The sequence below is a fragment of the Syngnathus acus genome, chromosome 8 (genome assembly GCF_901709675.1).
Source record: "Syngnathus acus chromosome 8, fSynAcu1.2, whole genome shotgun sequence".
In the NCBI taxonomy this organism is placed as follows: Eukaryota; Metazoa; Chordata; class Actinopteri; order Syngnathiformes; family Syngnathidae; genus Syngnathus; species Syngnathus acus.
This window is the reverse complement of record NC_051093.1, coordinates 4,016,411-4,037,944: the sequence shown is the minus strand read 5'-3', so window position 1 is coordinate 4,037,944 and position 21,534 is coordinate 4,016,411. Positions and strand designations below refer to the sequence as shown.

Below are 21,534 nucleotides of genomic sequence, written 5' to 3'. Positions count from 1 at the left end.
AAATGTGCTGCAGCCTTATTCGTCCATCCGATGGCATTAAACAAGAACATGACGTTTAAGCCAGGGCCCAACATAAACATTTGCCAGCTATGTCTCATCTGTCCACTGTGAGGGAATTAGCCAATTAAGCATCCTTATCCATTAGCGTCATCTTATTCAAGAAAGGCCAACTTGATATATAAATAGGACTACGTATGCGGCTAATTAGCCCGACTCCCTCACTACTCGCCGTCGTGGCATGTGTTAATAAGTCATCGGTCCGCCACCACAAAGAAATACTTGCACCGGATCCAAGAGTCCTGGAGATGATCTGGTCAAGGAGATTTAATTAACGGCAGGAAGATGAGCAAAACTGAGGGCTCTTTTGTCACGTTGGGCGCAAAACCGTATAAAAGCAAGAGGCTTGGGCTCCCCCGAAGAGCAGCCAGAAGATGACGTGGTTCAACTTCAAACTGAAAATGCTACCTGGGTCAAACGCAGCCAACAAGGTAAAATACGGAAGCAGTTGTTATTTTTCTAGATACATTTAAATACTTATTCAAATGTTTTATACTAAAATATATTATTGTAGATTTTTTTTTAATATTTGAGATTTTTCAATTTTAATGTAATGATTGAATTTGAAATATTCTTGTTTACGTTTTCATATATCTTAAAATTAAATGCATAAATGTACTTTTATATATTTGTTTTAATTAAGTTTAAATTAATACGCTAATTGATTTCACCACGTTTGGAATTCAGTCTTTAATTTCTGTTTAATGTGTTGTATAATTGTATTTTTCTAGTAGTTTAATGTGTGTATCTCGGCAGAAGGTGACGGTTGTGGTGCTGGCGCTGGTGCTGCTGCCCCACTTGGCTCGCTGCGACCCTGACAGCGTGTCCGACGAATGCTGCAGGCAGCCGTCGCGGGTGTGTCGCCTGCACCTGCTGCTGTGTCGCTCGGGCTGGGTCAGCAACAGGCCAGCCGACGCCTCCGCCGGCATCCTGACATTGGGCAAGCGCATGGAAGATGAGGGTGCCTTGGATAGCCGCCTGCAGCATCTCTTGCACGGGCCACGGAACCAAGCCGCCGGGATCCTCACCATGGGCAGGAGGGCCCAGAGACTGCGGGCCCTCCCTCTGAAGGCACGTCCTCACCTTTTGATGGGCCACATGCAGGGGCGGACGTAACATTTGGAAAACGCAAGACTCGAGATTACCTAAACGTCTCATAAAAACGGATGATTAAAGTTTTACTTCCATTTAAAGCAATTATTATTGTTGTGTCTTAATTTGTAATTTGTTTTGTCAAACTTAAAAAGTTAACATTTATTGCTCTATTTGTGCAGTTGCAGCACCTTCTGGTGGCTAGTTTACTAATGCAATGTCGGTTTTGGATAGAGTTTTATAGTACACTTTTATTTTGTGACTGCCTCCTGCTTTATTTTTTCATATTTTAACTTACAATAATATACGCAACGATTTCTTTGTTATTTAAAATAAACAGAAACGTTTTCCGTGAGTAAATATGTCTCGGAACAAAATTTGTGCGGAACCTTACTAACGAGTAACTGGTTTTACCCGGCATTTAATTTACAACGTACACATTTTGTATACAAATCAATGTTGCGTTATAATGGAGGAGCCGAGCGTTGATCCCGCTGTAGAACAAATAGTAAAGGATGAAGAAGAATTGCAAAAGGTATCAGACATGACTGCTGCTACTAATGAGGATGAAGAAGAAGATGAGGAGTCTTTAACTCACGCTGACGTTTTGGATATTTTTGAGGAGGGACTCGCTCACCTGGTACAAGATCCATTGCTCTGCGATCTTCCCATTCAGGTACGTTTGTTTCAAACAAACACCTTGATAAATAATATAAATTGTTGTTAGTCTCTTTGTGAAACAATTTGTCATACCCATGCATCTTGTTGTTACTGTTGTTGATATTGTGAATTAATTATTTCTTTTTTAAATACAACTCACCAGTGATTTTATCTTGATTCAAATAATCCTAATTTAACAGACCTGGAGGCAATTAAAAAAGGAAATAATTTGAGATTAAAGGAGATTATGACTACGATGTCAAATGGAAATTAACGGTGGATTTGCAGCAATTTGCCTACATCAGGCATGGGCAGGTCTCCAGGCACCAGGAAAAATACCATGCAAACCAAATGAGGTATTTTTTAGGTGACGTTGGAGGAAATCAATTCTCAGATTGCATTGGAGTACGGCCAGGCCATGACTGTCAAGGTTTTAAAGGCTGATGGAGAAATAATGCGTAAGTATGTTTTAATTATGGTTTTGAAGATGGATAGGATTTGGAATTTTCTCTTCCAAATTTTTTAATTCTAATTTTTTTAAATAAGTAATTTTTTAAAAGTTTTAATTTTTCCTATATAGCCCTTTATTATTTCAATAAAAAATACAATACACTATGTTACCATAAGAATTATTTACAATACAATACAACTCTATATAGTTATAGTTTCATTTATCTATTTTATTTAAATGCAATATAGTATTTGGTGGTGATTGTTTAGATGTTTTTATTTTAGCCATCGTGGTGGTACAAGATGCCAGTGTGCTGGACCTGAAGAAAGCCATTCGCAGGTTCGTTCAGCTGAAGCAGCAGCGTGAAGGTGGCGTGATCCACATCGGCTGGTAAGAAATAAAATGACTCGTAAACACTTTTGGTATGTCACAAAAATACATGATACAGTAGATATAAACTAATAATAAAATGCCTTTTCAGGAAGTACATTTGGAGGAGTTATAATTTGATGTTTCAGGGGGAAAAATTGGAAGATGACTGCATGAGACTGAAAGAGTAAGTGAATTTGGTTTGTGTTTTATTCATTTTAATCTTAATATTTAACATTTATTCGTTTTTTATATGTTTATTTATTTGCAGCTATGGGATTAGGAACAGAGATGAGGTGACGTTCATGAAGAGGCTCAGGAAGAAGTGAATGCTTTTCTGCCCCTCAGATATCTGATCTTATTTGTACATATGTAGCTTGTTCTTTTTATTATAGTTATACTTTGTTGTTATTTAATAAAGTTTTAAACTTATTTCTGCCCCCTTTGAATTTTTTGTATTTTTGTTATATAGTATTATCTACCCCGCCACACCCTTTTGTTGCACCAGCGTTCTCAAGAATCAGCTCGACTTTGGGAGGAGTCATTGAGATAACACTCATGTTTACTGAGTTACATTAAATGTCAACAAAATTGCTCCAATGCACAGTTGGCCAGCATTTTTTGTAACAATGCACCCGTTGCATCTAAAAAAAAAACTCCAAAAGTATGAATAATGAAATAATGATCTGCAGCGTCTATTTTAAAAATTAAATGCGACCCTTGAGCTAAAAAAGTTTGAACCGCCTTGCTAGTGCATTAATTACTAGGTATGTTGCCAACAGTAAATAAATGTCAAGCAGAAAAGCATCAATTTCATCAATTATATGCCAATTAGTTTTTAAAGCACACTGCAGAGAGTGGCATTATCTGCAGTGTCACTTGGGTGGCTCCTCCCCTGGCAGCTGCAGCACAGATAAGAAACCTTCCAAGTAGATGCAAGTCTTAATCTGGAAATAAAGTAAAGTGCCAAGATTGGTCATCTGGCCTAATCGAATGGCCCTTGTCTTTGAAATACACAACAAAGTTAGCAAAGAATGTTTATGTTTATGCAATATTTGAATATTACTGTATTTGATATGTACAAACTATTTGTATGTGTTTATGGATGTATATATGCGTGCGCGTATATGTGTAGCTATAAGCCCCCCTGCTAGTGCATTAATTACTAGGTATGTTGCCAACAGTAAATAAATGTGACTACATTATTGTTGTGTATTTCAAAGACAGGCAGTCCGATTAGGCCACATTTCAAATTTTGTATATTTAGGTTTTATATATGGTTCATGTGGTATCTAACTATACAATGAGCAGCGATGAGAAGTGTCACTGTGAGGCTCAACGAGTAGATATTGCGTTATCTCTCGGGTCGTCGCACGGCAGCCTATCTCATCAGAGGCGTTTCTGGGTGCGGCCGGGTTTTTTCGCCTATAAAAAGCCCTTTGTCAAACTTCAGTAGCATCAGAGCTCTCATAGCAACTGCAAAGATGACTAGTCTCAGCAAGAAAGACAAGGCAACCGTCCGGGCCTTCTGGGAGAAAATCGCCCCAAAGACCGAGGATATCGGCTCGCAGGCTCTGTCCAGGTAGATATCGTTTCAACACTCATATTTTTGCCTTATTCCATCTGCATCTGTATTCACTGGTGTCTTCTTCTCACGCAGGCTGCTCGTTGTGTACCCCCAGACCAAGACCTACTTTGCCCACTGGAAGGATTTGAGCCCCGGCTCCGAGCCCGTCAGGACTCATGGCAAGATCATCATGGCCGGTGTTGGCAGCGCCGTGGGTATGCTCGATGACCTGAAGGGAGGTCTCCTCTCCCTCAGTGAGCTGCACGCCTTTACCCTGAGAGTGGACCCCGCCAACTTCAAGGTGCGTATTTCAAACAGGACACAGAACTTCTCTTAGCTTCATGCAAAAAAAACAACAACACAGCAAATATCAATAATCACGATAGTACACATACAGCCCTCAAGCTCTGTGGTAAACAACAAACATGACATGCCACAATAGCGATTAACTTTTTTGTCTTCTCGACTTTACTAGACTGCCCTCTGGTGGTCAGGTCGTGCACACCAAAAGTCGTCTTAAGTAATCATAAAATGATATTTTAAAATTATAAATATTACATCCTATTAAATATTGTAGTGATAGTTTCCCTCTTAAAAACATTACGAAAATTTGTTGGAAGAGCATTTATTGGCATAACCAGATAAACAATAATATTTGTTGCAGTGAATAATAAGAAAATGCAAGAACCACAAAGCCACAAAAATCCACTTTGAAGAATTTGTATCTGTAAATTCGTTTTGTAAATTGAAGCATTATGCTCTCAAACAATGAAATGAGGTTGGCGACGTAATTTATGGTGCGATGCTCTTCTTCACAGATTTTCACCCACTGCATTCTCGTGGTTTTGGCCAACATGTTCCCTGGTGAATTCACCCCCGAGGTGCATGTGTCCATTGACAAGTTCCTGGCCGCCGTGTCTCTGTCCCTGGCCGAGAAATACAGATAAACTGGAGGAAAACAGTCCCCAGGAAAACTGACAGCATCAGCAGCAGCATGTCCTTACTGTGTGCTTGTCATCAATAAAAGCAACATTTCAAAAACAAAAAGCCTCAAATTGTTGGACTGTTTTTTAATACAATGCTTCTGAATTTCAAAGTGGCAAAAAACATTTGTACATATCGCCTCGTCATGTCTATAAGAATATGTTAAAGCAGAGAAATCGCACAGAACACACAAAAAAATATTATACTGAAATAACGATAAGCTCATCTCAAATTACTTGTTACTTAATTTTACTGGAATTAATAAAACCTAGTTTCAAAACCTAATAATAGACCTCTGGGTTCACTTTATGTCCCCTCAAAGGACTCAAAAACAACAAACCGGAAAAGTATAATACGTCTCAAACAAGAGGCAACTTTTGGTGCAAGCCGCAAATAGCCGTGACGCTCGCTTCTTGTAACGTTAGCATGGCGGACGCCAATGTACTGAGCTCATGCCTCAAGATGGCGGCGATGAGACCTTGTAACCTAAATGTGTTTGTCTAAATTTGTGCTTAGCACCCACCAGCTGTTAGTCATTTGACAGCTGCTCGCTCCGCATGTGTTGAAAATGACTCGTAAGACTTCGAGGGGGAAGCTTTTTGTTTTTTAAATGTCGCTTTTTCATTTTTCTTTCAAAAACAACTTTGAAAAGTGGATGCTACTTTGTCTAGCATTTGTCTTATGCCGTCTAAACGGGGGAGTTTTTCTGTCTTGACGCCACCTGTTGTGACTCAGTCGAAACACAAACAAGATGTCGCCATGAGCCTTGCTGAGCCATCTGACGGCTCCCAGGGTATCCCTTCCTTGGGTGATGCATGGGAGCAGCCCTGAGCTCATCTTCTGGAAATAGCACCAAGAAGGGGGGGCGGGTGCTCATAGTGGAGGTATATCAAGGCGAGAAGTGACCACACCAGCCAGACAAAGAAGCTCAAGAAGAGAAGGAACAAGACGTCCACCCGAGCTAGTTTCCGCTCCAGAACGGCAACCTCATGTCCCGACACGCAGCCCTGAGTAGCCTCTTTGGCGATGACCCTTTCTTCAGCCAGGGAGGGCTCCTGTGGCCCCTTTCCTCGCTACGACAGGACCTCCTCACCCGCAAAGTTGGGCTAGCCGACAGTTTCTTCAAGGATGGATCTGGATTCTTTAATTCACCCCGCTTGGCCTCCACTTTTCTCAGGTACGTGATGGAGGAGATATGAGGGATGTTTGGATGAAAGTTAGCTGTTGTTAGAAAGTTGGATGTCTTTTCTATGCACTCAGAATGGGCGACCAAGACGAAGCCGAAGAAGAGGAGACGCGGGCTCAGGTCCGGCAGGATCAGGTCCAGCGGGCTTCGCCGCACGACGACCTCCTGGTGACCCTGGACGCCCGCGGCTACGCCCCCGGCGACATCAGCGTCAAACTGGAGGGACGCAGCCTGCTGGTGATGGCCACCAAGCAGGCGGGCGCTCAGGAAAGCAACTCCTGCTCATCTCCGTCTTCCAAAGCCTCCTTCGCCTCCTCAGCCGCCTCACAGGTGGGCTTCAAGCAGAGGATCCACCTCTCGCCTCATCTGGACCTCTCCGGACTGTCCTGCTCTCTAATGGAGGACGGACAGCTGCGGATCCACGCCCCGGTGGCTAAGCAGGCCATCACAGAAGGGCCCAAAGAGCCGATGGCGGAGGAGCCCAAAGAGCCGATGGCGGAGGAACCCAAAGAGCCGATGCCGGAGGAGCCCAAAGAGCCGATGGCGGAAGAGAAAGAGGGGGCGCCCCCTGTCTTCAGGGCTTCCCTGGAATTCCCCATCACTCAGGAGCAAACTGAGGCCCAACAAACACACTAGCATCGTTTGGAGACCTCCAACTACTTTCAAAAAAAATATTTGAGTTGCACTACAATTTTTTTTGCATGTGATGTATGACTTTGGACTTAATTCAAGACTTAATTTCGACACATTCTTTGTCATTGACTAAATACTTTTTTCTAATGTCTGCTATGGTCTGATGTATAGTCCAGTGATGTCCAGTAGAGGGTAGCAGAGCGTAAACATACTTAATTTTTCAACTTTTTTCTTTTTCTTTTAATTGGCTGGCGACTAGTAGAGGGCGTACCGGGGCCTCGCCCAAAGTCAGATAAGAGAACATCAGAATATGGATGACAGAAGTTTTTATTTGCCATCCAATCGAAATGTTTTTGAGCCAAAGATGACATTTGTTTTCTATGTTCAGCTATTACATTGAAATAAATCTTTTCACTTGACATAATGTCGTATTAATGTTGGAAAAAATATATTCTCACAAGACTACAATTTCGTTTTTCCTCCAAAATGTTTTTGTAATGTTACGACGTCATGACAAAATATATTGCTTTCATTTTAAAGTTAAATAACAGCTCAGTTTGCGCTAATGTTAAATTGGCGTTAACATTTTAAGGCGGTCTTTGGAATAAAGTCTCTTGTAGAGAGCATGTGAAAACAAAAAGTTAAGATACCTAAATGGATAAAATAAGTTGCCAAGGACAAGCTAAATACCACCTCCCCCTCCACTCCATGAATTTATGTGCATTTATTTACTTATTTAATTTTTTAAATCAATTATTGTTGGCTTTAATAGTGCTTGAACAACTCAAAATTGTGTTTGCATCCCCACAGGGGGAAAAAAAAAAGATACTTATCTGTTTTTTTTGTTTTTTTTATGTACAGTGCACGTGAGCTGACCTAAAGTTATGATGGATAAAATAAATTGCTAAGGAGAAGCTAAATACCCCCCCCCCCCATTCCATGAATTTATGTGCCTTTATTTACTTATTTAATTTATTTTTAATCAATTATTGTTGGCTTTGTTAGCGCTTGAACAACTCAAATGTGTGTTTGCATCCCAAGACACTTTTTTTTTTTAAATGTGCAGTGCATGTGAGCTGATAAGAGTATTACGTACATATGCCAAGTGTTTGCCAACAAAACCCGCTACAGTAGCGCCAATGTTTTGCGCAAAGTTTTCCAGTTGCTAATCACCAGCACACTCCAACTCAGTAAATTTATATTTTCAAAATGAATGATACTTTGGGTCAATGTTTTTGCTACGTGTTTCATCCGCTGTAAACTTTTTACAAACAAAAGTTCATGCAGGTGCTCCTATAGACATGTGTGTGCGTGCGTGTGTCTGATCAGCAAGATCTCAATTTGAATAAGCAAATCAAATTCGACATGATTTTTCCATCGATACTTGCTAATTGATGTTCTGATAAATACTACATTTCATCATTTAGTTGTCCCTTAGATCAACAGTTGAAATGAGGTCACATGGGTACAACAGTTTAGTGTCATGATAAATTGACCCTTTTTTTGTGTGTGTGTGTGTGTGTGTGTGTGTGCGTGCGTGCGTGTGTGTGTGTGTGTGTGTGTGTGTGTGTGTGTGTGTGTGTTTTTTTAAGCTTTTGGTGGTGGGTATGCGCTGTATCTTGTGCAGTCTGCACCACTTGGATGCCATCCAGTTGGCAGGCACACACATCATATCGAGGGTGGGCCTGTAGTCCACACTCTATATAAAGACTCCAATTTGCCCCCCTCGGGGCGTTCAGCTTTTATTCAAAGTGCCAAGATGAGTCTCACCACCAAGGACAAAAACACAGTCAAGGCCTTTTGGAGCGTGGCATCCAAAAAGGCAGACCTCATCGGGAACGAAGCCCTGAGTAGGTAAATACGACGCCGGCGAGGACGAGACACGCGTCATGTGAGGATTCCTTAACGCCGGCTTTGTTTGTCTTTGCAGGATGGTCTTTGTCTACCCCCAGACTAAGACCTACTTTGCCCACTGGAAGGACGTAAAACCGGGCTCCCCTTCAGTCAAGAAGCATGGCCAGGTGATCATGGCGGGTGTCAACGATGCCATTGGCAAACTTGACAACCTGATTGACGGCCTGGTGGGCCTCAGCGAGCTGCATGCCTTTACCTTGAGAGTGGACCCGGCCAATTTCAAGGTGTGCACACTCGTCATGCTCGTTTGATGCTTTTGAAAAGAGCCGAGTCATTCAAGTTGTCACATTGCAATAGCTAACTGTCAAGTGAATGGAGCTTGCCTGCCTTTGTTGGATTTATAGCAACAGATAAAATCAAATACTATCATTACTGTGTGTCTTAACTTTTCCTTTTTCATGATTTATCAAAATTTTAATCTTTTAAATTTGAATGCATACCTTGGCGACATGAATTAATCATAGGGATTTGACAGACAAGGATGTTTTTTTGTACAGTTGTGTACATACTAAATGTATTTAAATGAATTAAAGCAACATTTAATATCATAAATTTCATGTATTTTCCACACCCAGATTCTGTCCCACTGCATCCTTGTGGTGTTGGCCATGCTGTACCCGAAGGATTTCACCCCAGAGGTCCATGTTTGCATGGACAAATTCCTGGCTAACCTGACCCTCGCCATTAGTGACAAGTACAGATAAATATTTGAATCACACCAAACCCGACATGATTGAATTCAATAAAAGATCAAGAGCAATTGTGTTATGTGCTTTTTTTGGGGGGGGGTCCTCATGTCTGCATCGACTTTAGACTTGACGCACACCATCCAAAACCAATTACATTGTCACGCAATCATACATTTACCCACTTTAATGACTATTTAAAAGCAGCGTAAAAAAAAGTATGGGGTTTGTTTTGTCTGAGTGAAAAATATGCATTCGATAAATATTTATTCCGCTGAATTAGAAATACTTGTGCGCATCCGTAAAAGTGTTCTACTGTAGTGTGTTCCTTGTTTCCAGTCGGACACTTTAAGGCTTGCACAAAACAGTCCATACGTCAGGGAAGTTGAGTCAAAATATTGGTTCTTGTTTTTTGTGTGCGTCCGAACGCCATTTCTCCCTTAAAAAACAAATTAAATCATTATCATTACTATACTCTTGGTCACAAGATGACGTCATATACCACCCGAAGCTCCGTTCTTTGAAGCTGAGCTTTCGCTGCACCTACTGTCGGTAAATTGGTAGCTACTCCCTCCCGTTATCGTTGTTTTATTTAGATAGTCTCATAATAGTAGGCCTAACAAAATTCTAAGGATACAGTCGTGTTTAATGCAGCCAACTCACTCAAGATTTGTCTCGTAATTTGAAAACGTTTTGTGCACATTGTCAGTCTATAAATTGCATTATAATCATATATGCATCATTGTTAAACTCAAATTGTGACCGCACTGAGGAAACTCAAGATTATTGTGTATTTCTAAAAAATGTATTAAATGTCATTGTGTGTGTTTCATATGCATTAGATTATAGTTTGTCAATATTTCATTTTGCAGCAGTGTCTCCCTCAACAAGGATTCTCCAAATTGTCATCGGTACAAGTTTATTGCAGTGAGCCATTCCAGCGAGCTAGAATGCTAACATGATGCTCAACCCATCCGGCGGCGGCGGGTCCTCGGATGACCAACAAAAATCGGCAGCCGTGTGGCCAAAAATAAGCTTGTACAGAGGCCCCCAATGTGGACACAAGACCAACCCCATCAGTGTCATCCTGGTGAGCTCTGGCAGCCGCGGGAACAAGCTGCTTTTCCGCTACCCTTTTCAACGAAGCGCCGAGTGCGCGTCATCCCACACAGGTGAACGTTAGCATCACAGCACAGCACTATTTTGTGAATTTGGCCCTTCATTAAGTTCATTCCTAAATTTCACCTGAAAGCTCAATGCCGCTGAGGCATCGTGAGTCGTTTACAATATGTCAAACACTCACGCTGGATCTTATCCCCCATAAGCGAAACAGCGGAATCGCTACGCATTGAATACGACAAGAGAAGCAGAAGATCAGGATGGAGATTCAAGGTACTTTTTTCCTCGTAATGTTCATAGTATTCACGTGACTCACTGACAGCACGCACTGGGTTCAAATTTATTTGGTCCAATCGGAGTAATTGCATCAAGAAAAAGAATGTCAGAGTCCTTCCATGTCACGAATTTTCCTTGCAGCCTGTCAATGTCGGCGTGCGTGTTGCATCTTCCCATTTTTTTGTTTGCTTGTTTTGTTTGTTTTCTTTATGGACGCATTCCCATTTCAGCGAGCCATCTTCATTAAGTGACGAGCAGTTGGTAGCCGGGTAAGGCTCTGGAATTCTCCCGACGCACCTTTTCCTTTGCTTCCATCACTCGCGCTGCCTTTTTCTTGGATTTAGGGATTTAGTACGACTGATTAATTTGTTTTGAATAACCTTCTTCTGTTTGTGTGTACATTCCCTTGGAGGAAGAGTGCATTCATTCTGTTCTCTGTATTGCTGAATGTTTTATTTGAAACTGATGAAATTGAAATCAGTCACCCTGCAGCATGTTGCACTCGATGAAATTGGCTGCAAATTTTTTCTTTTTGCCAATCGTTGGGGTAAGTGCGTAGTGCCTTTTTTTCTCCTCCAAAACCTTTCATTGCAGCATGAATTCCCTGCCGCATGAATACTGCTGCTGAATGTTCTTCCACACACAAACACGCGCGTAAAATTCTCATTTCTATGACGACCATATCACAGGAGGTGTGATCAAAACTGCTCCAAAAATTTCTCAGCTTGGAAATCGCTCTTCTTTTTTTTTTTTTAACTGCCTGGGATAAACCTGGCTTTTCCGTCTTTCAGGTTTTCCGACAGCATCCTTGCAACCATCCTGGCCACCAAGTCGGACATGTGCGGCAAGAAGTTTGAGCTGAAGATCGACAATGTTCGCTTTGTGGGCCACCCGACTCTACTGCAGCATCCGCCCATCATTCAGGTTATTTGGGGCTCGATCATGGACACTTTTCCCCAACTGGAACCCATCAAAATGTTTTTTTTTTGTTTTTTTCCCCCCAACTGCAGGTACCTAAAACAGATCCTTCCCCCAAGAGGGAGATGCCCACCATGATCCTATTCAACGTCGTGTTTGCTCTGAGGGTAGGGGGGAAAAACTCATCAGACACTTCATTAGGTACACTTGCACAATCTGTGGAATATTTTTAATAGCAATATCTCTCAAAACAGCTCATTTTAGTTCAGTGAAATAAATAATTTCTGAATTTCTGATATAATAATATCAACATTTGTAATGATGGGTGGAACTCAAATGTAGGGAGGGGTGAGGGTGGGCCGTGCTTACAAGTGATAATGTCCCAGTTTTTGCTATCTTTGATAGCAGAGGGGGCTTGGGGTGCGGGGGTTGACGTATTTGCATGTTTAATCGTGTTGCTTGACGAGGGGCCACTTGTTCCTGCATTTGCTGAGTCACGGTGAGTGGCCAACTCAGCTGTCTGAACTGCTGAGTCATGGTTTGGGTGGTGAGATCCGCCCGGCAACTGAGATGTTGACGCTGGTGAACTGTTAGAAGTATTTTCTTTCTTTTTCTTTTTACATTGATTAATTTAACTTGACCCCTCCACCACACACACACACAAATACAAAAAATAGTAAAAATACAAAAATACCAGACGGCAAATGCACAAATATCAGAAGGATAAAAATATTTAACAAAAAAATTATTACAAATGTTCCAAATAAAATACACAATTATTACATAATAATAATAATACATTACAAGTATGTGTTGTGGTGTAACTGTTTTGTGTTTGGCCGGGCCAACGGCGACCCCCCGATCAATACCAGACTACAAATGCACAAATATTAGAAGGATAAAAATATTGAACAAAACAATAATTACAAATGTTCCAAATAAAATGCATAAATATCAGAAGGATAAAAATATTAAACAAAAAAATAATTACAAATGTTCCAAATAAAATACACAATTATTACACAATAATATTTACATTACAAAGTGTGCGTTGCGGTGTAACTGTTTTGTGTTTGGCTAGGCCAACGCCGACCCCTCGGTCATCAGCTGCATGCAGAACTTGTCTCGCCGGATCGCCATCGCGCTGCAGCACGAGGAGCGGCGCTGCCACTACCTCACCAGGGAGGCTAAGCTCATGCTGGCTGTGCAGGACGAGATCACCACCGGCAGCGAAAGTGAGACTGGCTGACCTTGTCCCCCGAAAAAAAAAAAAAACAGTCAGTGTGTCACTTATGGTCTTTTTGTTTTAGTGTGTCCACAGTCACCGTTCAGACAAATTCTGCCCAAGTGTAAGCTGGCCAAGGACCTGAAGGAAGCGTATGACAGGTCTGTTTGTGGCCGAGCTGTCATTTAGTGCTTCGCTTATTTTCACCACCTGTGTTTTATTTCAGTCTGTGTACGACCGGTGTGGTGCGGCTGCACATCAACCATTGGCTGGAGGTGAGCTTCTGCCTCCCGCACAAGATCCACCGCATCGGAGGCAACTACATCCCGCCTGAGGTGTTAGAGCGCAGCCTGAAGGCCATCAGGTGCGTGTTGAACGTTAAGAAGACATGAAACCATCTGAACAGTTCTTGTCACCCTTATAGTGAGCAACATGATTACGGTTCCTTCACGATACTGATTGGAAAATTGAAAACACAACAAAGATGTGATGTATGAAGAGCAGAAATAAAATTCTAAAAAAAATCCCCCTTTACGATTATGAACCCTTTATATGTTCTTTTTTTCTAATGTTCCATTTCATGCTTGTGAGTGGCCTCTTTGGGTTATGTGTGTGCACTACACTGATAAAAAGTGGAGTCATCTGAGGACAAGATGTTTTGACTGCCCTCTACTGTCCCCTGTTGGTAGTCTCTAATCAGCCCCCTTTTTTTTTGTTTTATTTTTAAATACATTGACTGTTTGCGCAGCCTGAGAATGTGGATTTTCCCAGACCGAAGGTCTTAATTATCGCATGGTGTCCAGGCCCTATCACGCCCTGCTGTTGCTGGAAAGCGAGAAGGAGCTCTTGGCCCAACTTCCCGTCGACTGCTCGCCCGCCATGATGCGCCTCATCAAGACGTGCTCCGCGGTGAAGAACCTGCAGCAGCTGGCTCAGGACACTGACCTGGCCCTGCTTCAGGTGAGGCTGCAGTTTGCGCACCTTCATGCTGTAGAGTTACAATCCTAGCGTGTTGCTTTGCTGTCAGATCTTCCAGATTGCAGCCCACCTGGTTTACTGGGGCAAGGCCATCATCATCTACCCTCTGTGTGAGAACAACGTCTACATGCTGTCCCCTCACGCCAACATCTATCTGTGAGTGCCTCCTGTCTACCATCCAGTGTCAGAGGGCTCCAATAAAGTGTGACCGCCCTCACTCAATCTCTCTTCACTCTCTGGACAGATTCTCGCCTCAGGCCGAACAGTTTGCGCAGCAGTTTCCCGGTCACGACCTTCCTTCCATGTTGGCCAAGTTTTCCCTGCCTGTCTCTCTGGCCGAGTTCAGGAACCCCCTGGAAGCTCCCGCGCAAGAGGTGTGACCGCATAACAGATATTTTACATTTTAAACATCTTACTCTGTAATGAGGAAACACCTTATATGTCAATTTTAAAGCGTTGAGTTGTTTTTTTCGGAGTTGGAATCAATGGCGCCCTCTGACGGTGGGTATCAAGCATTGCTTATCACTTCACCTTATTTAATAGTGGCAAAGATATATTGTATGTTAGAAAAATAATTTAATAACACTTGATAAAAAAGAGAAATGGACAAAACCCATTGAAATATTAGCAAAAAAACGTGTGTGTGTGTCCTGAGCAGGCTCTGCTGATCCGGATGGTGGTGTGGATGCTGCAACGCCGCCTGCTCATCCAGCTGCACACGTTTGTCTGCCTCATGGTGCCGCCCGCCGAAGACGAGCCTACTTACAGGGACGACGACTTGCCACCGGCCGCGCGGATCGCCGGTGGCCGAAGTCTCGGCACCCCGAGCGCCCTCAGCTTTGGATCCCCAAGTATGACCGCGCTCTCCGTTTGTGTGTGTGATGTCACAAATAAATGTGGCCCACATGTCGCACGCAGCCAGCAGCGACGACATGACCCTGACCAGCCCCAGCATGGACAACTCCAGTGCCGAGTTGGCCCTCGGCGGCGACGACTCTCCCCTCAACAAAAGGATCTTGCTGACCGAGACCCTGCTGGCCAGCCTGTCTGACCACGACAGACAGTACATCCTCAACATCCCCGCTGCGCAGAACCAGGAGGATCTCCGCATGTTTGCCAGGTCACTTATCATTGAAAATACATGCCTTTTTTTTTTTTTAAACATTTGTCTTACTGGGCCGCGAACATTTTTGTTCTCTAAAAACCCCGGCAGGCTGCTGCACTACTTCCGAGGCCACCACCACTTGGAGGAGATCATGTACAATGAGAACATGCGACGCTCTCAGCTCAAGACGCTCTTGGACAAGTTCCGTAGCGTGCTGGTGGTGACCAATCACGAAGATCCCATCATTTCCATTTTCCAGTGTCCCGCAGAGTAGAGAAGCAGTTGGAGTCGTTCAAGTCGTAGCAGCAGCGCCGGTCGGACGCCGTCAGTCGCGCCATGCGGCTGGGAACTGGCATTTAAAGACAGAAAGAAGGTTGATTTACGAAAAGGGGACCGTTTATTTTTGATGAGCCACTTTTGAGTAATGAATTATTTTTTACATGGTGGTAGAGAGGCCTCGAGATAAGGCGGAATGATGGAGGTGACAGATGTGTTTGGACTGCGGAGGGGGCACACGCTGAGTAATGAGCTTTGCAGACGTCCACCTTCGGGATCCCGGAGGTGGGAAGACGACTGAGGACTTCAGACGGGCTGTTTTTGCGCTTTGAAGGGGAGGCGAGGGCGTTCCAAACATCTGTGGATTCAATGAAAACCCAAGCATCCCCCCCTCCCCACGGCGAAAAAAAAAAAAAAAAAAAAGACGACCACAGCTCAAGGGTTGATTTAAATCTTGTTTTTGGTGTGTACAACAGCAAAAAGTCACTTAGAAAAAATTGAGTTGTAACCCCAGATTTCACTTTCAATCTTTTTGACTTTTGAGAGGTGATAATTGTCCAAAATATCTTATATTAAGATGAATTAAAATTTTGGAACACAATTTGGAAACACAAGATCTGCGGGCCACGTGTAAACGATTCCTTCGGACTTATTTACATTCTAACGGACGTCGTACTGAATTTCTCCTTCCATGACTTCAAAGCTCAGCCGGATGAAGATGCAGAGCTGCTTTCAAGCGAAGGTCGGTGTCACGATCATGCAGAAACTTCCGCATCGCCACAAGGGCGACCCTTCTGCCATCGTGGAAGGTAAGCAGAGCTTCACTGAGTTCAATGAGCTTGTGACAGTGAGTTGAATCGATACAATCTGCGTCTCAATACTTTTGTCCATTTATGTATGGTTACAGGGTTTGGAGGTCAGATGGATTCTCTCGTCTTTCAGCCACTTTGTCCACCACGCTAACACAAGCGTTCCCCTTGAGGTAAAACCGCAGAGGCTTCTTGGCCCACTCCCCGTGGGACTCGATGCCGATACGCGGTGCCTCCACCATGACCTCGTGGTGGGCGTCTCCTGCAGCGGGATCTGCGTCCTCCAGCCACACCTCGGGGTCGGACGCCAGATCCCGGCGGTCGAATGAGCGCGGGACGTCCAGAGCCTGGCACAGCTTGGAGGGGCCGTTGCACAGCTCCTTGTCCTTGAGAGGCCGAGCTCCGTCTTTGCGCCTGGCGGCCCTCAGCTGCATCATGACAGCGTGGCCCTGCAGTGGCTCCAGCGAGCGCAGCAGCACAGCGGCGCCGTCACCTGTGTGTGACATGAGGCCGGCCGTATGTTACGCAATTTGATGGCATTGAAGCATCTTCATTCCGAAAATATTTTTTGCTGTGGCACCCGTAGAAAATGACAGTTTTAATTGCTCACAGATTTTCATCACAGCAGCAGGGCTCTGTGCCAAGCCCTCTAGAATTTCAGAAGATCACTGCACATAAATTTAAGCTTGCGATGACCTTGACTGGACACGTTCATGCAGAGGTAGATGCCGTAGATTGGGTACACATAAATGGTGCCGGGCTTCATGAACATGGCCGTGTTTCTCTCTGTGCGCTTGCCCCCCGCAGAGTGCGACGCCTTGTCCTCGCCCCCCAGGTACGCCTCTGTCTCCACCACGCGGCCTCTCAATTCCGTACCGTCCTCGCGCCGCCGCACCAGGACCTGCAGCACACACGAAAGTATGTAACATAATATAGTCTAATAAATAACATTTAGCGTACAACATCTAACAGTCAGATGTTTTATTTAAAAAATGGCTCATGTTTTGTAAACAATTGGGTTTCGATTTTGCTCAAACTATTGGTTCCAGCCACCCAGGTGACATCGGTTACCTTGCCGAGGAAAGCTTTAGCCAAAGCGACGCAAGGTTGTGTGAAAAAATCTTCTCCCAGTCTCCTTCGCAGGTCAGTAGTTCGATCATTACTGAAATAAACACTGTGCACCGTCTCATTTAGTTTTTGCTGTTTACGCTCAGCAACTAGTTCGCTTTCATGATTTGCTTTTCTATCGCCTTTGCGTGATGGCAGTTTTCTCTTACGCTCTGCCATTACGTATTACAAGAACGTGTCATTTTACTTGACGTTGATTTGTTTTGGAGAAGGAAAGCGCTTCCGTGGTGCTTTGTTTTGATTACGGGAGAATGGACGAGTGCTAACCAGGAAGTAAATATATGACGTAAGCACTTCGCTCTTAAAGGAACCGCGGACCTTTTAATCGAGCGCTCAGGCGCTGTTTAATAAATAAAACTCCATTATGCGGAATAGTACGTCCAATTTACAGTTCTGATATTCTAGGTTTGAATCCTGGCAAAAATACTTGTAGTAAGATTTCATTTTGTTGCATGAATAGCAACAGTTACCTTCTGCCCTCTAGTGGAATAGCATATATTTGTTCTGCCTTTCACTATACGTCGCTGGCATAAATCGATCATGAACAGATACATTTGTAATGAATAAATACGTGTTTTCCGACAGATTAAGTGAAAATAGATAATTTCCCATGCCAGCTTTTATTGTCCCGTAGTAGATTTGTCATTGATATAGTATACAGGCAGAACAGTTAAATGTACTTCCACTAGATGGCAGAAGAAGGTACCATAAACTTGTGTAGTCTTTTGCCATTCATTCAAAAGAAAGAACTCACACTGAGTTAAGAAAATTGGGAATAAAATGATACAAGGTCAGATTAATTCCAGTATTTTAACTCCTATGACATTTTGTTTGGTGACATTTCAGTTTAAGTAGGCCCCGTGAGATTTTTTTTAATGTAACAAGTGCCTTCTCCAGTCTTATTCTTTCACCATCATTCAAAAACAACTGAGCCAAGTAGGAGGTTATAAATAGAGCCCGCATGTGCTTTTGCCCAGGAAGTGAACAATGCCAACTTGGCTTCAGGCATTCGGATCCTGACGGCTTCCCTGGCAGACAAACTGTTAGTGACAGACCTTGAAAACAAAAAACAACTCTTTTCCAGGATCATACTGTTTAGAATTGGATAATACAGGAATGCCTTTGCTCTCCTATTTAGTGAAGATGCCAAAAACCAGCGTGGCAGCCAGCTGGAAATGTGCTGACCGTGTCCAGTCAAGTCGGCCCTTGGGTGGTTTGTTGACTTTGTGAGTCGGATGGCCGTTGAGCATCGGAGAGGCCGCTGTTTGCTTTGCACCTCCCTGCAGCCCCTTCGGCGCCCGCAGAGTCAAGTCTTAGCTGGCGTGCCGTTATGAACACAATCTAGGTGCAAAATCCCAACATCTCTGTGCCAGAGATGCTTTTGTGCCAGAGATGCTTTTGAAAATCTGGCATCTTCTATGGCACATGTGAAGTTCATTAACTGCAAGAACGAGGAGGACATGTGTATCTCCTCAGCATTTGATGCTTTTAATGATTCATGGCAAATGATTAATGATTCATGCGGCCCTTTCAAGCCTGCGATGGTGTGCCGTGCAATGCACAGGTGGTCTGCTTCTCATTGGGGTCAAAGAAAAATATGAAGTCCTTACTCCTTTTTGCAGCTGAAGTCCCTTAATGCTTGGGTAGACAATTTAGTAATTATTTGACCAACTGCTTTGCTATTGCAAAATAACAGTCACGGCCTTGTTTCACTTCTGTTTTCCCGTCGGTGAAACATTTTCTGTTAATTCAAGTCAATAGACAACGAATATGACAGTGAGCGAAATGTCATTAAAATGTTAGCGTTAGCCGTCATCCAGCTGTTTGCTGGAGCGCCCCTGCTGACCTTTCGTGTTTTACTTTGTCATAAAGCTTTCAAATGTCAGGCAGTAATTTTTTTTTCCAGGCCCGTGTCTACAGCGTCTTTTAGTGCCCTCTGATTTTTTATAAACCCCCTTCCTTCTGCTGCAATGTTTAGCAGCAGGAACAGCAAACATGCACGCTCATTGAAGTAAGCTGCTCTCGAGAGCAGCCATGGCGCCAAAAAAACAACACGAAGCTCACTCTGTGCTCCCGCAAGACATGATCGTTCCGCCAAAAGGAAAGAGGAAACATTTCTTAATTCGTATGACAGCGTTCTTTTAGTTAGGCATTAGCCTTCCGCTCAACCTTTTTATCAGAGTGTGATGGATGAGGCTTCAGGACGGCCTAAAGGTCCCGAGTCGCTTCCTAATTGCAGCTTTTACCCCGGCCTTAACCGACGTCTGTCCCGGAGGGAAAACGTCGCCATTCATTATCCCCCTTCCCACCCCCCTGTTTTCGTGCTTTATCAATCGGAGACTCCCAGCAGGCTAGTCAACGTGTCTTCCGTAGCTCAGTGCATGTTAAGTCAATTGTCCAGGGAAGTCTAACGAATGGACTCCTGTGGCAGATCAGAAGCAATTAAGAGAACCTCTCCAAATTAGCTGAACTCACCCGGTTGTTTTATATATATATACGTATATATAATTTTATAATTTATTTTATACATATTTTATAATATATTTATAAATTATAATCATTTTATTTTTGTCCAATATTATTTTTTTACATTTGGCTGGTGTTTATTATTTGTTTATTTTAAAACCAGTTAATTAAAGAATAAAAAAATAATTTGTATCAAACATTTTGGTATTGTTCTCTAATTTTGGGGCATTTTTAATCTAATGTTTGTATTTGTATCTCGTATTTTAATATTTTTTTCTAACATTTATTGTCTATCGATCTATCTATCTATCTATCTATCTATCTATCTATCTATCTATCTATCTATCTATCTATCTATCTATCTATCTATCTATCTATCTATCTATCTATCTATCTATCTATCTCAATCAATCTCTCTATCTCGCGCTCTCTCTCTCTCTCTCTCTCATTTTTCTATATATTTTAGCATATATTTTCCTCTAAAATTCTATTTTTCCAATATTTGTGTATTTTTGTCAAATTTGACCTCACACCCAAGTCAACAATAGGCAAGTGTAATTGATGTTTACGCAAATGACCTTAACTACATCTGCTATCTTTGAGACTTTCCCTCGGTAGCGCTTCATGCGGCTTAATGGAGACGCAGATAAGAAGACATTTCCAGGAAAAGGAGCCTCTCGTGCACTAAAAAAACCTCAGCCGAGGCCGACCGCTTTGCCCCCTTGTCAGCACGTCGGAAGCCTTCCGCTTCCCATCATCCATCTCCCATCCGCCGGAATATTCCCAGGTGGAGCCAAGCTGTCGCTCAAGATGTGATGGAATGCGCTGGTCTTTTCATTAAATGCAGCAGCAGAGTGCTGCATCTCAATCTGAAGCTTCACTCACTATTACAAAACAGGAAAAAGTGACTGTGGGCTTTAGATTAAAAAAAAAAGATGTGAAAAAGTGTCACCCGTGAGGATAAACTAGGATGCTTCTATATTCTAAGCCACTAAATGTGAGCTAATGTCTCTCCACACATGGGAATCTCATCTGTGTGTGTGTGTTCTCTGATATCTTCATCCCTTCCATCTGTCCACATTGACGGCGTCCCTCTTTATCGCCCTTTGTGATTTACATTTCCTGCTGCATGGAAGATGCATTGCCTTGAGCCCCCCTGTTAGCATTCAGCAACAGACTCCATGTAATTCTACAAACAAAAGTGAGGGTAATGCTTCAAAACACAGAATCAATAAATCTTCATAATGATGATCATTATTGCATCATATTTGTTCATAAATTTTGTATGGGCCTCAGAAAGCGGTTCTCCACACTTTGTATTCGATCATTCATCATTGCGTATCATCATTTGTATGCTAGCATTTAGCATTCAGAATACTTAATGTGTATTTTTAGTGTGAAAGCTGCTGTGAGCATTCTCACCATTAAAAGGATATTGAGGAAATACAGTCACGTGATGACGTCAGAGTGAATCAGCATTCACACAATAAATCAACCAACTCTTAGCATTTACGAATTCATCCATCACACAACCATTTCCTTGTTTGCATCTCAACATGCACATTGAAAAATTAAGATTATGAAGGAGTCAAATATGGTTTACTGCCATAAACAACCAGTGAGTTTTATTTTCAC

At 42.8% G+C, this 21,534-nt stretch overlaps 7 protein-coding genes across 14 annotated transcripts; 6 read left to right on the top strand and 1 right to left on the bottom strand.

Moving 5' to 3' along the window:
- Window positions 1–78: 78 nt before the first annotated feature.
- hcrt (hypocretin (orexin) neuropeptide precursor) lies at window positions 79–1,304 on the top strand. Of its 2 annotated transcripts, none has more exons than XM_037255698.1 (2): window positions 79–488; window positions 814–1,304. In XM_037255698.1, the coding sequence occupies exons 1-2, from the start codon at window positions 432–434 to the stop codon at window positions 1,171–1,173; spliced, it is 417 nt and encodes a 138-aa protein (XP_037111593.1). In that variant the 5' UTR covers window positions 79–431; the 3' UTR covers window positions 1,174–1,304. The 2 variants fall into 2 exon arrangements, with proteins under 2 accessions (XP_037111593.1, XP_037111594.1); XM_037255699.1 differs by having other exon boundaries at window positions 817–1,303.
- Window positions 1,305–1,563: 259 nt separating this feature from the next.
- snrnp25 (small nuclear ribonucleoprotein 25) lies at window positions 1,564–3,061 on the top strand. The gene is made up of 5 exons (XM_037255696.1): window positions 1,564–1,825; window positions 2,177–2,267; window positions 2,545–2,650; window positions 2,742–2,816; window positions 2,901–3,061. Exons 1-5 carry the CDS (start codon window positions 1,619–1,621, stop codon window positions 2,956–2,958), a joined length of 537 nt encoding a protein of 178 aa, XP_037111591.1. The 5' UTR covers window positions 1,564–1,618; the 3' UTR covers window positions 2,959–3,061.
- A 978-nt stretch (window positions 3,062–4,039) lies between these two features.
- LOC119125338 (hemoglobin embryonic subunit alpha-like) lies at window positions 4,040–5,231 on the top strand. The gene is made up of 3 exons (XM_037255697.1): window positions 4,040–4,211; window positions 4,290–4,497; window positions 5,015–5,231. Exons 1-3 carry the CDS (start codon window positions 4,114–4,116, stop codon window positions 5,141–5,143), a joined length of 435 nt encoding a protein of 144 aa, XP_037111592.1. The 5' UTR covers window positions 4,040–4,113; the 3' UTR covers window positions 5,144–5,231.
- A 473-nt stretch (window positions 5,232–5,704) lies between these two features.
- On the top strand, window positions 5,705–7,423 carry hspb9 (heat shock protein, alpha-crystallin-related, 9). Its single transcript, XM_037255695.1, has 2 exons — window positions 5,705–6,357; window positions 6,441–7,423. Exons 1-2 carry the CDS (start codon window positions 6,170–6,172, stop codon window positions 7,000–7,002), a joined length of 750 nt encoding a protein of 249 aa, XP_037111590.1. The 5' UTR covers window positions 5,705–6,169; the 3' UTR covers window positions 7,003–7,423.
- A 1,176-nt stretch (window positions 7,424–8,599) lies between these two features.
- Window positions 8,600–9,673, top strand: LOC119126015 (hemoglobin embryonic subunit alpha-like). Its single transcript, XM_037257011.1, has 3 exons — window positions 8,600–8,853; window positions 8,930–9,137; window positions 9,489–9,673. Exons 1-3 carry the CDS (start codon window positions 8,759–8,761, stop codon window positions 9,615–9,617), a joined length of 432 nt encoding a protein of 143 aa, XP_037112906.1. The 5' UTR covers window positions 8,600–8,758; the 3' UTR covers window positions 9,618–9,673.
- A 278-nt stretch (window positions 9,674–9,951) lies between these two features.
- Window positions 9,952–15,894, top strand: nprl3 (NPR3-like, GATOR1 complex subunit). Of its 7 annotated transcripts, none has more exons than XM_037255741.1 (15): window positions 9,952–10,147; window positions 10,472–10,771; window positions 10,925–10,991; window positions 11,225–11,263; window positions 11,786–11,918; window positions 12,005–12,079; window positions 12,994–13,147; window positions 13,223–13,298; window positions 13,364–13,501; window positions 13,941–14,097; window positions 14,165–14,271; window positions 14,360–14,489; window positions 14,774–14,966; window positions 15,034–15,235; window positions 15,329–15,894. In XM_037255741.1, the coding sequence occupies exons 2-15, from the start codon at window positions 10,558–10,560 to the stop codon at window positions 15,492–15,494; spliced, it is 1,851 nt and encodes a 616-aa protein (XP_037111636.1). In that variant the 5' UTR covers window positions 9,952–10,147; window positions 10,472–10,557; the 3' UTR covers window positions 15,495–15,894. The 7 variants fall into 7 exon arrangements, with proteins under 7 accessions (XP_037111636.1, XP_037111635.1, XP_037111634.1 ...); XM_037255740.1 differs by having other exon boundaries at window positions 9,952–10,151; XM_037255739.1 differs by having other exon boundaries at window positions 9,952–10,159.
- A 39-nt stretch (window positions 15,895–15,933) lies between these two features.
- On the bottom strand, window positions 15,934–17,711 carry mpg (N-methylpurine DNA glycosylase). Its single transcript, XM_037255747.1, has 3 exons — window positions 17,377–17,711; window positions 17,002–17,206; window positions 15,934–16,798 (listed from the first exon to the last, which is right to left on the bottom strand). Exons 1-3 carry the CDS (start codon window positions 17,590–17,592, stop codon window positions 16,398–16,400), a joined length of 822 nt encoding a protein of 273 aa, XP_037111642.1. The 5' UTR covers window positions 17,593–17,711; the 3' UTR covers window positions 15,934–16,397.
- Between the last annotated feature and the right edge of the window lie 3,823 nt (window positions 17,712–21,534).